At 43.5% G+C, this 16,345-nt stretch overlaps 2 protein-coding genes across 4 annotated transcripts in view; one reads left to right on the forward strand and one right to left on the reverse strand.

Annotated features, from left to right (window-relative positions):
• The window catches only part of ERICH1 (glutamate rich 1), an 86,254-nt gene extending 79,903 nt beyond the window's left edge, over positions 1-6,351 (reverse strand). Inside the window, exon 1 of the mRNA XM_089528575.1 lies at positions 6,213-6,351. Within this exon, the coding sequence (XP_089384701.1) occupies positions 6,213-6,240 (28 nt within the window). The 5' untranslated portion in view covers positions 6,241-6,351. The remainder of the gene's footprint in view (positions 1-6,212) is intronic.
• A 429-nt stretch (positions 6,352-6,780) lies between these two features.
• The window catches only part of DLGAP2 (DLG associated protein 2), a 546,854-nt gene continuing 537,289 nt past the window's right edge, over positions 6,781-16,345 (forward strand). For all 3 annotated transcript variants that reach the window (XM_089531068.1, XM_089531067.1, XM_089531069.1), the window contains exon 1: positions 6,781-7,063. Coding sequence is in view for 2 of the 3 variants with exons in the window: in XM_089531067.1 (XP_089387193.1) it covers positions 7,046-7,063 (18 nt within the window). In the remaining variant the exon portion in view is untranslated. The remainder of the gene's footprint in view (positions 7,064-16,345) is intronic.

A 16,345-nucleotide genomic window follows, 5' to 3' on the forward strand; every position in this document is an offset into this window, starting at 1 on the left:
ACCTTCCATCCAGGAGGAATTCCAAAATGTTCTCCATTAGACTACCATACTTGATAGAAAATGAAGCTGTACATGAGATTTTGCTCTTTAAAAAAGCAAGATATTTTGTGTCGATTTCTGTAAATGCAACCAATTCTCTAATGCAATGATTATTCTCTTTGGTATTAATGAAGCTGTTTTACTTTACTTAGGGATGAAGTTGTGTACATTGTAAGAATTACAGAAAATGTGATTCTTGCAAATGGCTTGCGTCCAGGTTATTTGAAGGACCATATTATTATTATTATTATTTATATTTATATTGTATCAAGAGTATGTATTCAGACACACAACTGTGTTAGTCTGGAATATCAGTATGTAGAGGGATCTTGTAGCATCTTTGAGACACAACTGTATGAAAGAAGTTGTAGTGTTGGCTTTTGTACACTTGGTCTGCTTCCTCAGATGCATGGAGTGGACTGTTGTCCGGGTCTTTCCTGGGCAAATAATAATAATAATAATAATAATAATAATAATAATAATAATAATAATAATAAATCTCCTTTTATGACCCCATAAGAGCTCCAAGATCGTCTGGAGGCCTTTCTCTCTGTTCTGCCATCTTCTCAGGCTCATTTGGTTAGAACAAGGGAGAAGGCCTTCTCAGTAGCTGCTCCCAGATTTTGGACATCCCTCCCTAGAGAGGCCAGGATGGCCCCATCCTTGTTCTCCTTCTGTCAGCACATCAGAACATTTTTATGTTGTCAAGCTCTTAGAAACTGATCTGTGTCAGATTTTAATGGTGTGTAGTGCTGTTTTAAAGGTTTATATAGAGTCTTTTAATAAACTTTAATGTTTAAACATTATAAATAGTTTAATCACTTTTAAAATAACTCTTATATTTATACTTTTATTAATGATTTTGCATAATTTTTAATTTGCATTAGTTATAAATATGTTGTTAGCATGGTGTAGTGATTAGACCATAGAACTTGAACTCTGGAGAATGGGGTTCGATTCCTTGCTCGGCCATGGAAACCCATTGGGTGCCTTTGGGCGAATCGCACATTCTTAGCCCCAGAAAAACCTGTGACAGGTTCAACTTTGGGTTTGCCCTAAGTTGAAAGGTACACAACAACAAGCCACCCTACTGTCAGAAATGTGGGATATAAATGAATAACAGTAACATGCCTCAGCATAAGATGTTTTCCTTATTTATTGTGCAGGAAGGTAATTCCCTCCTCCCCAAATGCTTTAATGTGAGACAATACTGGTCCTTCTGTGCATACTACATTTAAGCATTTTAACTATGGTGTTCATGTGTTTGTCCTTTACCTATTCATACACATTCTATGCCGAAGCAATGCACCAACAAAGCTTTAACAATTCCAAGATACTTAAAAGAAAAAGTAGATTGGGGAAAGTATGGGGGAGAGATTCTGCCTACTAGGATTCCTTCTGTGATAGACACAGAAGCATTTTTCAGCTTAAAGAACAGCAAGGAAGAAAGCACTTTTAATAATTAGAGTTCAACAATGCAACATAAAAGACACATTTTAAAAGGAAAGTAGGCAGTACAAAGATACACTGTGAAAAGGAGATTATTATAGCAATAGCAGCTTCATTTATATACCACTTCATACCGCACTAAGCAGTCTCTCTAAGTGGTTTACAAAGTGTAAGCTAACTGCCCCCAACATGCTGGGTACTCATTTTAGCAACCTCAGAAGGATGCAAGGCTGAGTCAACCCTAAGCCCCTGGCTGGGATTGAATTTACAACCTTGTGGTTTGTGAGTGAGTGGCTACAATACTGGCATTTAACTACTGTGCCACCAGAGCAGTGGTTAGGTATTTATTTGGCAAATGAATGGGTTTAGAAAAGGGGTAAGGAAAAGTAGCACAGAAGACAGAGGGAGAAGTTTAAAAGCTATGCAAAAATATGGTAAATATATGGAAGGAGAAGAAGTGGAGTAGAAATGGGTAAGACAGAACACCAGCAAGTACTTTTATTTCCCCTGTTCCCAAGAAACAAATAGTAGAAGGGAGCAGGAGGATTATGATCAGGGAAATGGTGCTGGGAGGAGTGAACATGTGCCATATCAGCTGGAATTTGCTTATATTTTTCCCAACATAGCCTAGATTTGTTAAAACTCTTAAAACTCACAGGTCCCAAATGGCAGCACATGAACCAGGGTGGGCATGTTATCTACACTCTGAAAAGATGGTGGAAACACCACCTTATTGATCCACAAGTCACCCATGGATTTAAGTGGTAAATATCTAATTACCTGCCTCAATCCTCTAAAGGGAGAGGCGGGATACAAATAAATACATTATTATTATTATTATTAATAATAATAACATCTCCACTTGTATGTTTTGGGCGACCAAAGGGCTCTGCTGTCTACATACAATAGACTGATGATCCAGCAAAAAGTAGTTCCACTAGCCTTAAGAAAAGTTACAGAACTTAAAACAAATAACATACAGTCCAAAGAGACTCTTTTGATAAATACTGTTTCCCCTTACTTTTGGCTGCACCACAACTATCCAGTAGTCACTGAAAAAGTTTTTCACCTCTGACAGTTAATACAACATTTTCCATTCTAAGTTGTCCAATGTCTTTTGGAGTGTCATTATAATACTGTGCATTTTTATAAACACAACTGTGATATCTCAAAGGGAAAAATGCAGGACTACCATATGAAAATAAGCATCTGACTGGAGATACAGTGGCACTTTTTTGCATCCACTTTAATGGGTACCAAAATGCCATGCTAATAGGAAGCTTATATAATGCTGCATTATACTGGTTCATACTTTCTCCATCTTGGCATTTGAACATAAGCAGCTCTTTAAGAAGAACACTTTTAAAAAAACAATAAATACACTTGCCAAAGAGGAAGCTCTTACATCTTTTGACATTACCCACAAAAGTTTTCACTTGGTCATATTATAGTAATTAATTATTATATCAGATGAAAGCCTCTATGCTGAGCCTAGCCTTGATTAAAAATACAAAATCACTACTTAACAATGCTTTTTGGAACAAATTAGGCTAACAGTGGAATCCTACCCATGTGTACTGATGTATGCAAAGGGATCTTGTAACATCTTTGAGACTAACTGTGCGAAAGATGTTGTAGCACAAGCTTTCGTAGACATGGGCCCAAAACAGACAGACCAAACAGAGCTGCTTCTACTGCTTCAGGGGTATAGTGTTTACACAACACATGCCCCAGATGCGGCCAGAAGCCACTCCGAGGCTGCTTAAGGTGTAGATTAAATCTGCTCCTGCCAGCAGTCCATTCAGAAGAGGGCCATCCAGTTACTTCAGTCCTGAGCCGATCGGGGCTGGAGTGGCCTCTGGCCGCTCCTTTTGGCCTGTCCGTTTTGGCTCATAGTCTGCTTCCTCAGTTGCCCAGGAAGGACCTGGACAACAGTCCACTCCATGCATCTGAGGAAGCAGACCAAGTGTGCAAATGCCAACACTACAATTTCTTTCACACAATTGTGTCTCAAAGGTGCTACAAGATCCCTCTGCATACCAATATTCCAGACTAATAAAGTTGTGTGTCTGAATACATACTATGATGCAAAATAAATAAATAAATAAATAAATAAATAAATAACTCAACTGAATTCAGTGGCACTAGGCAGGCGTGCTCACGACAGAAGTGTAAACCAACAAACTTTATTGCTGTTTGCTGCTTTCCCATTAATCCCCAAAGCGGCCACATGCAATCCTGAAATGTAGGCTCCACTCCAGTTTTACCTCTGGACACTACCTGCTCCCACTTGTACAGTTTCAAGCACTATTTCAACCTGTGCTTCAGATTCATGAAAGATCTCATCTGCAATATTCACAATTCACCAAAGCAAAAAGATACCACTCTCCACCCTAATACATAAGTAGCTCCATATTACAAGGTCAGTGAGTACAACTGCATCCCATCCAGTTCAGTAAGAAGGCTGGGCTGGGTTGGGCTGTTCTGGCGATATCATAGCATTCCAAGTACTTGACTGGCACAAGAATCCTACTTCTGAAACATCTGGCGACGGAGATCATCTTCTACTGCACTTAAGAGCAGTTTTGTTCTCCAGAACATTACTCCTTGCTCTCTGACCAGTACCACTAGCATCCCACCATCTCAGGCATCCACTTCACTTATGTTAGTAGACAATATTTTTTGTGGGGGGGGGGGGGATTTCAAGGTTAACTGCATTTCCAGCAAATGTTTTCTTCAGCAGCGAACACCAAACCATCCCGTGGTCTCAGCCTTCTTTGGATGGTTTATCAACTTTGTTTTAACTTGTGACTTTTGGAAAACAACAACACTTTATTCAGAAAATAAGGCTCCAGTGCAGTGCTACTCAGTGCAGGGCAGTGCAGTGCTACAAAAAGGGTGATCCCTGGACTGGGGCAAGTCCTGAGCCATTAGCTGCTGGTCCCTGTCAAGTTTCTATGAAAGAAAGAAGCAATTGCAGCCAAGAGACACAAATATGGTGCTTGTCCCTGGCACAAGAGAAAACAAAAATAGTAATTGCTGCTCCCCCACATCAGATAGTCTGAGAAGCACTGCTCCGCTGCACAAACTTCCATCCATGCATGCACACTTTTTCCAACGCACACCACCTTCTTAGCCAGATGCTTTCCAATGTTTTGATACGCCTTTCCTTCCAACAGTTGCAGGAACCATTTCCAGTCTATTTCTTAAGCTGGACAGTTGTAGGAGAGGACAGTCAGCGCTGCACATTATTGTGAACCATACACATTTGCTTCAGCTTTGCCATTTAGAAAAGACACCTTCTGCTTATGTTGTTTCCATCTGTGCCAACTTGAGTGATGTTCTCTAATTTCATCTGTGCATCTGTCCCAGGTGGAGAATGCCTTAAAGACAGGACCTAAATCCATTCATTCACATTCTCCTTCTCTCTCTCATGCATGCAAAGGGATCTTGTAGCACCTGAGACTACAGTGGGCCCTTGGTATCCGCTGAGGTTTGGTTCCAGGACCCTGAATGGATACCAAAATCCATGGATGCTCAAGTCCCATTATAGACAATGGGGAGGTAAAATGGTGTCCCTTATACAAAATAGCAAAATCAACATTTACATGTTGTGGATGGCTGAATCCATAGATTAAAAATATCCATGGATACGGAGGGTTTCTTTCAGAACCGTATATACTCAACAATAAGTCAACCTCATGTATAAGTCAAGGGCAGGTTTGGGGGCCAAAATTATGGATTTTGCTATGACCCGCAGATAGGTTGAGGGTAAAACTTAGGTGCATGTAATAAAGGATCTAAAGGAAGGAGCAAAGGAAAACAGTGTTAAAGAATGTACAAAATTCCAGCAGACATAACTGTTTCTGTTCACATTAAATGCTGGATGGAGGAGAGAGTAGAGGAGGGTCAGTGCTTCCAGGGCAGATGATACTCTTGCCTTTCACCAGGGGATGGTTCCTTGTTTAAATAAGAGTTAAAGTGCAGTTACTAAATTGACTCAGATTTTTTTTTTTGGGGGGGGGTGTCAATTTTTTGACTAAGATGTCTAAGACACACATGAGTATATAATACAGTAGTTTCAAAGCTGCTAAAAGATCCCCTGGCATAGAGAATCAGGGTTAAATTACACCAAAGATGCCAGCGGGAGTGACTAACTCTGGCATGAGCTGTCTGCCATACAGACCTGAGATGCATCTGAGGAAGTGGCAGCTCAAGCCTAGGAAGGCTCCTGCTCCCAGCTTCTTTCGTACCGTTAGTCTTATAAAGGCGCTGCAAGATCCCTCTGCAAGATGGCTATGGAGTTTATCACACAGAAGGGGTCAAAAGTTTATGCCACAAATATCCCGGAAAAACCGCGTCATTACGCAAAACAATTTTGCACAGCGTTGCGCAAAGCCCGCCATTACACAAAGAAGCATCGATGCGCATCTTTTTACTTTTGGGATTTCAGCAACACCACATTCCCCATCATCTCGCTTTATTTGCGCAATTGTGTGTGATAACCATTTGCTCAATTACAGCACTTACCATTTTGGCTTTACTTGCTGGGTGCTTTAAATGCGCTTTAATCTCAATCCCGAAATTAGCCCCAGTGTGATAGAGTCCTATGACGCCTCTGGACCCAGGCAGAAGCGCTGCAAGATCTGCTCCCACGCCCCTCTCTTCCTGGGCCTGCTCTCCAGCTTTTCCTACCCACAGAGGCAGCTAGTCTTTGGGCTCACCTTCCGCCTTTCCAGGGAGGAGGGCCATGGATCTTCTCTTTCTCTTGCAAACCGAATCCACCCTCCAGAGCAGCAGCAGCAACAGCAGCAGCAGCAGCAGCAAACAACCGCTGCAGCCTCGGCCGGGTGTCGCGCGCACTGTCTCGCGCCCGCTGCCTCTTTCTTTCCCCGGGACTCTTCTTCTTCCCCCTTCTAGGGGCTCTCAGCAAGCTCAGCCGGCTTCCTATTGGTCGAGGCGAAGCAAAGGGGCGGTCCCAGAACTCTACCGCGCGCCGCTGCAAAGCCATGGAACGTCGGGGCTTGCCCAGTTCTATAGAGGCTCCGGCAGCTGTAGAGCAAGAAGAGGAGGAAGAGAGAGAGAGAGAGAGTGCGCCTGCGCAGAGCGTGAGAACTCTAGCGGACCGGGCAGCGCGCGCTCCCAAGTAGTCAGCGCGCGCTGTTCCAGAGCAGCAGCAGCAGCAGCAGCAGCACCCTCTTTCTTTGCAAGCAGCAGCGCTAGCTGCGAGCTTCTTAGACGTGGCGGCGGGAGAAGCACAAGGAGGCTAGCTTTTCTCCCGTCCAAAGGAGATCATGTGGTTGTTGTGGTTGTTGTGGTTGTTGTTGTTGGAGGCACGCTTCTGCTCCTCTTCTCCTCCTCTTTTTGCATCTTCTTCTTCTTCTTGCACCTCCAACACTGTCACTTCCACTGCTGACACTATTGCTGCTGCTGCTGCTGCTGTTACCACCACTTCTTCTTCTTCTTCTTCTTGCTCTTCTCCTCCATCCTTCCCTCTCTCTCTCCTCCTGAGTCGCTGAAGCCCCTCTTTCTGCTCCAAAGGGATAATGCACTAGATATGTCCGCGCTCAAAAAGGTAAGTAACTGCTTCTCCCAGGAGGAAGGGGGCATCTCTATCTCTATCTATCTATCTATCTATCTATCTATCTATCATCTATCTACCTATCTGTGTGTGTGTATAAGTGTGGAAGGGACTTTCAAGGAAGTGGGTAGAGGAGAAGGGTTCAAGGAGCTCAAGTCCTTCCAAGGGAGAGGAAATATCTATCTATCTATCTATCTATCTATCTCTATATATCTGGGTGTAAAGGGCTTTGAAGGAAGTGGGCACAGAAGAAGGGGCCAAGGAGCACAAATCCCCCCCCCGGGGGAAGATACACACACACACACACACACACACACACACAGAGGTGTGTGTGTGTCTGTGTGTGTTTGTGTAAGTAAAGGGCTTCAAAGGAAGTGAGGGTGTCGAGGAGCTCTAGTCCCTAGATTGGGAGGAGATGTATATCTATATCCATATGGATATACACACACACACACACACACACACACACACCTTACACACACATATACATATGTATATATGTATATATGTGTGTAAGATATATACGTATATATACATACATATGCATATATGTACACGTGTATGTGTGTATATATATATATATATATACACTCTTCCACTGTATATGCACATATATGTACATATATGCATATATGTATGTGCATATGTATACATATATATATATATATATATATATATGAGTGTACAATATATATCTATACACACACGTGTGTGTGTGTATGTGTGTGTGTGTAAAGTGGGGACCGAGGGAGAAGGGGAACTGTGGAGCGCTGCTTCTTGCACGCCTTCCCCTCACTGCTGGGTGCAACATGTGCAAGTGTGTATTTGTGTGTGTGTTAGCACTAAAACACACAGAGGCACCCATCAGCCTCCAGTGCCCTGTCCTGGGTTAGAGCCCTGCAAACTCCCTGCATGTGGAGAGGAAGGAGGCGATGGTTGCTGTTGTGTGAAGGTGGGTTATGGTTGTTGTTGTATGAGAGAGGATTATGGTTGCTGCTTTGTTAGGGGATTGTGATTGCTGTTATGTGAGGGGGTCATGGTTGTTGTGTGAGGGAGATTGTGGTCTCAGTTGTATGTGGGGGGATTATGGTTGCTGGGGAGGTTGTGGTTATTGTCGTCTGTGCCTGAGAGGTGGGTTATGGTTGTTGTGTGAGGAGGGATTGTGGTTGCTGCTGAGTGAGAGGGGGACAGTTGCTGGACCCCAGTGGTGTCATGGCTGAGGCCTCTTCCTCCTTGGAGGGCTCTTCTAGGGCTGCTTTTGGGGCTTGAAGAAGGGCATCTCTGGCTACTGGGGGAAAAAAAGGGGGGGTAATCCTCCAGTTTTCCAGTTTAAGGGTTTTGAGGGAGCCTGTGTGGGTTGGTGGGACCCTCCTGGAAGACTAGGGTTCGAATCCTGACTCAGCCATGGAAACCCACTGGGTGACCTTGGGCAAGAAGTCACACTCTCTCAGCCTCAGAAGATGACCATGAAAAGAATTTGCCAAGAAATCTGCAAGATAGGGTTAGGGAACGATTTGAAAGCACACAACAACAACAACAACAACAACAACAGCAACAACAGAAGAGATTGAGGCAACCTGGAAAGTCTTTATAGAGTTGGGAGTCTTTATAAAAAGCCATGTGACTGAAAGATGACAATAAATGTGGATATTGGGTTTTGGAGTCTGAGGTGCTTTTTCAGACCAGGTCATTTCATGTGTGGAAATGTGGGTTGAAAAAATCTCTCTTTCTCTCAAATCCCAAATCCACAAAACAGGGATACTTTTATAGGGTACCCAAGCACCAAATACACACATGGGGAGCTTGTGTAACCTCTGTGTTAGCTTTACCACAATAACTGGGCACTGGGAAGGGGTTGGGATAGTTGGTTGTGTGAGGTTTGTGTGGAAGCCCCCTGGACTGAAGGTAGAGGCGAGTTTGTGTCTTATCCAGAAGTCCTGTATAGTTTCTCCACAAGCATGAATGGCAGAGGACATATATCAAAAGAGGTTCATGTGACATCCTACTCCAGGGCCTCCTTTTCCAGGACAGGTCCTCCATCCCAACCTTCTTCTGTCCCCAGGAGGAATTCCAAAACATCCTCTATTCGGAGCATAAACTAAGCAGCATGCATTTACATTTCTGTGAGCGTTCTGAGCTTTTTCTTTGGTCCTCCATTTTTTTCCCTTTGGGGGTCCTACATCCTTGTGTTGCCTTCATCCTCTTTTGCGATGAGAGCCTCTGGTGGAGGTCCAGCTCTAGTTTTGAACTCTCTCCTTCCCTTGCCCCAAATGCAGAGTGACCAAATATCTTTGGTCCTCCTTTTCCAAGACATGTCCTTCATTTCAACCTTTTCTTTGGTCCTCCTTTTCCAAGACATGTCCTTCATTTCAACCTTTTCTTTAGTCCTCCTTTTCCAAGACATGTCCTTCATTTCAACCTTTTCTTTGGTCCTCCTTTTCCAAGACATGTCCTTCATTTCAGCCTTCTGTCCAGGAGGCATTCCAAAACTTCCTCCATCTAGAGCAGGACTAAGGAGCATGCATTTACTATTTTCTATATGAGTGTTTTTAGCTTTTTCTTTGGTCATGTCCTCCAAAACCATGCCTTGTGAAGAAAGACTTAGGGAGCAGGGTATGTTTAGCCTGGAAAAGAAATGGTTAAGAGGTGGATATGATAGCCCTCTTTAAGTATTTGAAGGAGTGTCATATTGAGGAGGGAGTAATCCTGTTTTCTGCTGCTCCAGAGAAGAGGACACAGAGCAATGGATGCAAGCTACAGGAAAAGAGATTCCACCTGAACATATAGGAGGAACTTCGCTAGAAAAGGCTCTCCTTGTGCTGAGGCTGTGGAGGCAAACACCAGGGAGTAAAGAGGTATACCTAGAAGTCCTTATCCGATGGGGATCCTCCAGTCCACCTCCAGCCACTTAAGGGACAGCAAGGGGGACAACAAGATGTCTTTAACCGCAAAGGAGGACCTTCAAGAAAAAGAAGAAAGAGAAAAAGAAGAAAAAAGGAAGACACGACCAAAATAAAAAGCTTAAAAAGGACTTAATATAAACGTACAATTCGTGCTTCTTCGTTGATGTTGAAAATGGAGGCAGTTTTGGGATTCATCCTGGATAGAAGGAATGGAGGACAAGTCCTGGAAAAAGGAGGATGTCTATTCAGCCTGTCTTTGGGGCAAAGGGGGGAGACTCCTCCTCAACTAGAGCTGGACCACCTCCACTGGCTGACCAGGGGTCCTCATAACTGCAAGACACCCCAAAATGGAGGGCCTTCAAGATAAATGGAGGACATGACCAAACGCAAAGCGCAAAGCACTATATGTGATTCCATGATTCACAAAGAAATAGTAAATGTATCCTTTTAGCCAGGCTCAGCATGGAAATGACCAAAGAAAAAGCTCAAAACACAGAAATAGTAAATGCATGCTTCTAAGTCCTGCTCCAGATAGAGGACGTTTTGGGATTCCTCCTGGACAGAAGGTGATGAAAAGGAGGACAGGTCCTGGAAAAGGAGGACATTTGGTAACCCTGCATTTGGGGCGAGGGAAGGAGACTTCAACTTTCCCTCTTTAACAGGAGCTGAACCCCCACCCAAAGGTCCTCTCCGCAAAGGAGGACAAAGGCACCGCAGGATGGAGAAGCTTCGAGGAAAAAAATGGGGGGACACGGCCAAATACAAAGTTAGAAAGCACTTGATATAAATATAAACGCATCCTTCTTAGTTGATGCCCCAGATGGAAAGCGCTGGGGGATTCCTCCTGGGCAGAAGAAGGTTGGAATGGAGGACAGGTCCTAGGAAAAGGAGGACGTGCCTAAGAGCTGGAGCCATCCGGGAGCTGCACATCTTCCTGGCCCAGGAGCCATGGCCAGAGAATGGTGCAATTTCATGGAGGCAGCTCAGTATTTCTGTGCATCCAAAGAGAGTTTGAAACCCCTACACATGCAATGCACAGGGGACACATGTCATTGGGCTTTGTTTCCGATGAGTCAGGACCACACAAAATTAGGGGTGATGATTTGTTTTTTTTTTTTTTAAAGCATGTTTTAGAAGGGAAACATGGGCTGCTCCCTTCTCATAACTGCATTGGTGTTTGTTGTGTGCCTTCAAGTCGTTTCCCACTTATGGCAGGGTTTGCAAGACCAATTTAAGGAGGGATGATTACTTTTAGTATTGGGGAGGGGAGGGGGGCATCTCTGGCAGGGTGGCCAGACCTCTTTTTTCCCCCAGACACGTCCTACATTTCAACCTTCTCTCCAGGAGGAATATCAAAACGTCCTCCATTTGGAGCAGGACTAAGCAGCATGGTTTCTTCTGTGCTGTCATTCTGGAAGATTTTAAACAGGAATAAAACCACAGTGGAGCCCTTCACCAGGCAGCATAGCTCAACAACAAGGTGACTTGATGTCCTAACCACCGCAAAGGAGGACGAGGCATTGCAAAATGGAGGACGCACAACCAAAGAAAAGCTAAAAAGTCCTCATAGAACTATAAATCCATGCTTCTCAGTCGTGCTCAGAATGGAGGGCATCTGGGAATTCCTCCTGGTTGAAATGGACAAGTCCTCAAAGAAGGCAAGGGCTGGTCACTGCTCAAAAAATGCCTGATTTGATCATTCTCTGTCGATCAGCCAATCCTTTTTTGTGCTTGGCAGTGTAATTCTTCCTATACTTGCCTGCTCAGAGGTAAGCCTTATGGAACTTGGGGCTTTATCCCTAGCTATGAGTCACACACTCTCAGCCTCAGAGGATGGCCATGGCAAACCCCCTCTGAACAAATCTTGCCAAGAAAACCCCATGATAGGTTTGCCTGAGAGCTTATGAAGGCCCACAGCAGCAGCAAAGTGTGTGTCAGCGCCCTCGGCACAGCAAGGAGCAAGATTTGCAAGCCCACTTGGTCATGCTCTGCAAACTTTAGTCAGGCGACTTTCCTCCCCACTGGATTAAAGGATTAAAGAGAAGGAGCAGAACTCCAGAATAAAATATTGCAAGTCTCTTCTTCATAGATTGTTTTCATTTGGTGTGAGATGGCATGAACCGTAATATTAAAGAGCAGCGGCAGCAGCAGCAGCAGCAGCAGCATTGGCAGTGTGGTGCTAATGGTATTCATAAGTATTGCATTCGCTCTTCACTGGAGCAATAAATCAATGGCAAAGGGACATGGGCCAACTTGGTCTGTGGGTTAGAACAAGCCAATGGACAGGATGGGCTGTCGGTGTAACTGGAAGGTCGTGGAGGACTTCTCCTGGGAGGGTTAACCCAGGATGACCACACATCCTCCTTTTCCATGGCCTGTCCTCCATTTCAAGCCTTCTCTCCAGGAGTGATTACAGAAGGCCCTCGATTTGGAGCATCACTAAGAAGCATGGATTTACACTTACATTAGTGTTTTTAGCTTTTATTTTGTGACCTATGTTCTTCCTGAATGTCCTACATTTTATGACGCCTTGTGTCCTTTGCAGTGAGGACCTCTGGGTTAACTGTGTTCAGTTTGAAAAGGTATTCTTGGGAAGGAGCAGCTAAAAGCTGGGAGTGTTGGCAAATCAAGAAGAAGCTGCCTATCGGGATAGATATATGTGTGTTGGAAGGGAAGGTTGCATCTGCAGAAGCCCAATTGTTCTGAGGTGATGGTTTGGAGTGACTGAATCAAAAAGCTTTGATAGCAGTGAGGAGCATATTCACCACAGTGGGATTTCCAGTGTTGAGGCTCAAGTTACAGAGGTTTTCATTCATTTCATTCATCAATTTTGGAATATTTATTCCTCACTCGCCTGCCTCAAAGGTTCTCATGGCGGCTTACAAATCATTAATAAGACAGTTCCCTCCCTCAGGCTTACAGTCTTCAAAATAGTGGCTGAATGGATGTATAAATTATTGGTTTGCGTGTATCTCAGGTTTCAGAGTTAGGAGTAGCCTGTACCTCCAATTTTGGGTGTTATGAAAGGCCAGCAATGAAAATAAATAAATTGAACTTTTTACTGCCAGGAAGGAGGAGGGCAGAGGAGGTTGCCATATTTTCTACCTCAGATGCCAGGATGATTTGGCTGTCCCAAGGGGCTACACACCATGGTTCAAAACACACTGCAGAAATAATGCAGTTCAAGACCGCTTTAACTACCCTGGCTTAGTGCTAGAGAATTCTGGGAACTGTAATTCATTGTGGCACCAGAGCGCTCTGACAGAGAAGGCTACATGTCTCACAAAACTACAGTTCCCAGAATTCTTTAGCATTGAGCCAGGGCAGTCAAAGCAGTCTCAAACTGGATTACTTCTGCTCTGTGTTTTGGACCCATGACATTGGTATTACATGAAAACATAATATACTGTGCATTCTCAGGCAGCAAAATATCCTAGATCACTCCTGAGCTAACCAGTGATGCATGCTCTTTATGATACTGTAGCAAACCTGTACTGAAAGAAAAACAAAGGAACTTTGCAGAGGCAGAATTAAAGGAAGTATTTCTTTATTAAGGGGGGAAATCACACAACAGTCCACATTGACTCACACATGCATGCCAGGACTAAGGAAATCAGGAGTTAGCTTGGAATAGTTGGAGGCTGAACTAATGGCTATACACAAGACAAGGCTTGTCTCCAGATCCAGCTGTGAGGAGGATGGCTTGGGATATGTCCATTCGGGTGAGTGGAGGGGGGAACGGATGTACCTAGCCTAATAACAAATTATTTGGGGGATCATTTCTAGGCAAAACCTAGCCTGAAGGAAAAGGTGTTTGTCCTACATCAAAGAAAATCAAATCTACATTGTAAAGGATTGCTTGGTCTGGCAATGTCTAGAGTGAGAATTAAGTCATAAATCAGCCTTATCAGACTTGTCCAGCAAAACATCCTGCCTCAATCGCCTGTCTTCCTGACTTTGAAGGTGTTGAAGTTTTTCATTTGCAACTCCCAAACTATTGTTTGATCTGCATATGGGGTAATGTGGATGTGACCACTTGCCTTGAGATTATGGTTGCCCAGAGTACAGCGTCTGTTTGGGGCCATAGGGAAAGCACACACACCAAAATTCAGAAGATTTTGGCATAGCGTAACAATACGCAATTAACACCAGGCATGATTCCATCTTATCACTTACTGGTGTTTTGTTTGTGTTATGTCCTGCCAGCTGCTTGATATCTCTCCTTTTCCCAATCCCCTAGGCTGGTATCAATGAGACTAGGGGCCTGTTTGCACTACATTGTAATAGTACTTTTTATGCCACTTCAGCTGTCATGGCTGCATCCTCTGGGATCTTGGGATTTGCCTTTTAGGGAGGGCATTTACATCTAGGGAGCTCCTCTAGTGCCTCTGACAAATGATGAAATCTGGGTTCTATAGGATGCAGCAGCGCTGACAGTTCAAAGGGAATCATAGTGCTGTAATCATGTATTGTGAATGGGCCTTGGGTTATGCTCTGGTAAACTTACATAATCTTGGTGAGTTGCCATACCTAACTGGTTGTGTTCAGTTTTGTGGGTCCGAAGCTATGGCTTCCCTGTGTAATTGACTGTTATACATTTTTACTTGTCTGAGTTATTTATATTTTTTCAGTTGACACCTATTTATTTTCTTCACACCCCTACCCCCAATAAATCAAAAATACTTTCCTTAAAGAGAATGGTGTGAGCCCATGTGGTGTAGTGGTTTGAGTGTTGGAGACCAGGGCTTGGCCATGAAACCCACTGGATGATCTTGGGCAAATCACATGCTCTCAGCCTCAGGGGAAGGCAATGGCAAACCTTCTCTGAACAAATCTGGCCAAGAAAAGTCCATGATAGGTTCACCTTAGGGTTGCCATAAGATGAAAACAACTTGAAGGCACAACAGCAAGAATGGTGTCACATTTTGAGACCAAAGGAAGGAAGGAAGATCTCTATTTTTAACATTGTGTCCTGTTACACCTTAAGGACTAATGCAGGCTTTCATAGACTAGAGTCCACTTCATCTGATCACTAAAGTGTTATCTAGAATTTCAGGTATATCTAGAGTACCTGTGATTGGGGTTGGGAGAGATGTCTCTGTAGAGAGTGACGTCAGAAGGAAATTAAATACAGAAAGTAATGACAGTGACAATTACATAATTAGAACTGGCCATTTACCCAGCTCCTGCAAACATTCTGGCACTTTGTTGTTGTTGTTGTTGCTGCTCTGCGCCTTCAAGTCATTTCAGACTTATGGCGACCCTAAGGTTAGCCTATTGTGGGGGTTTTCTTGGCAAGATTTGTTCAGGAGTTTGCCTTTGCCTCCCTCTAAGGCTGAGAGTGTCTGACTAGTCCAAGGTCACCCAGTGGATTCTAGGTAAAGAAAATTATCTGTTATTACAATGCAAACCTAGACAGTAACATCTTCAGCACTGCTTTTAGATAAATGATTTCAGAAATCCCAATTTCTGTTTTGTCCTCATTTCCACTGTGGCTGTAGAAAGGATTGTTGACTACAGTTCTATATCCATTTACCTGGGGGAAGTTTCCATTAAACTCACTGGTGCTTACTTGTAGACATGCATAGCATTATGCCCCAGGCTAGAAGAAAAACCTTTGCTGTTCCATTCTTCTGTCTCTAAGGCTGCACAATGAACCCATGGAGCTCAGTGGGAATTTCTTGTGATGTCTGTAGGAACATGCTAACAAGTTCTTTCTGGCCAGTTTGATTACTAAATGCACAGTGCAGTCCTATGCAATTGGACCCAGAAATTCCACTCAATTCAGTGAGTGTTGTTTATGCCAAAATAAATATGCACAGAGTCATAGCCTAAAGCAGCATTTTTCACTAAGGACTGGCCTGTTTCACCTCTCCGATGTACGCTATTAGCTCCGGGATCTTATTTCTAAACAATTTTAGCAGGTTCTAATGTTTCAGGGCATCAGAGATTACATAAGAGCTTTGCCTGAAACTCTTGCATTACCATCTCATTTTAGATGGTTGAAGTGAATGAGTAGCTCTTCTGAATGAAGGCTTAAAAATGATCACAAAAGCTGTGTGCTTTCAACACTGCTGCAGCTATATGTTAAAAAAAATTACTGATATGTCATTTTCTTCAATTGGCACTAAATAAATTCACAAAGAGGTCTCCCACTCACAATGACAGCACCAATACTTTTTTTAAAGGCTTGGAAGGTTTTCCTGCCTTTAAGGTTGGATTTCGTTCATGAATCATCTTGCTTTCTCTTTAAAGTAACCAGGGTGTCATGAATCATTTCAAGGTATATAATAGATTGTAATAGTCAGTATTAAATGAGTTTATATGTAATGATTTTGTTCCTTAATCAAGGAACTAACTGAGCACTTTTTGC

This window comes from Sceloporus occidentalis, unplaced genomic scaffold (genome assembly GCF_023333645.1).
Source record: "Sceloporus occidentalis isolate IW3139 unplaced genomic scaffold, rSceOcc1.0.p SCAF_6, whole genome shotgun sequence".
NCBI lineage: Eukaryota > Metazoa > Chordata > Lepidosauria > Squamata > Phrynosomatidae > Sceloporus > Sceloporus occidentalis.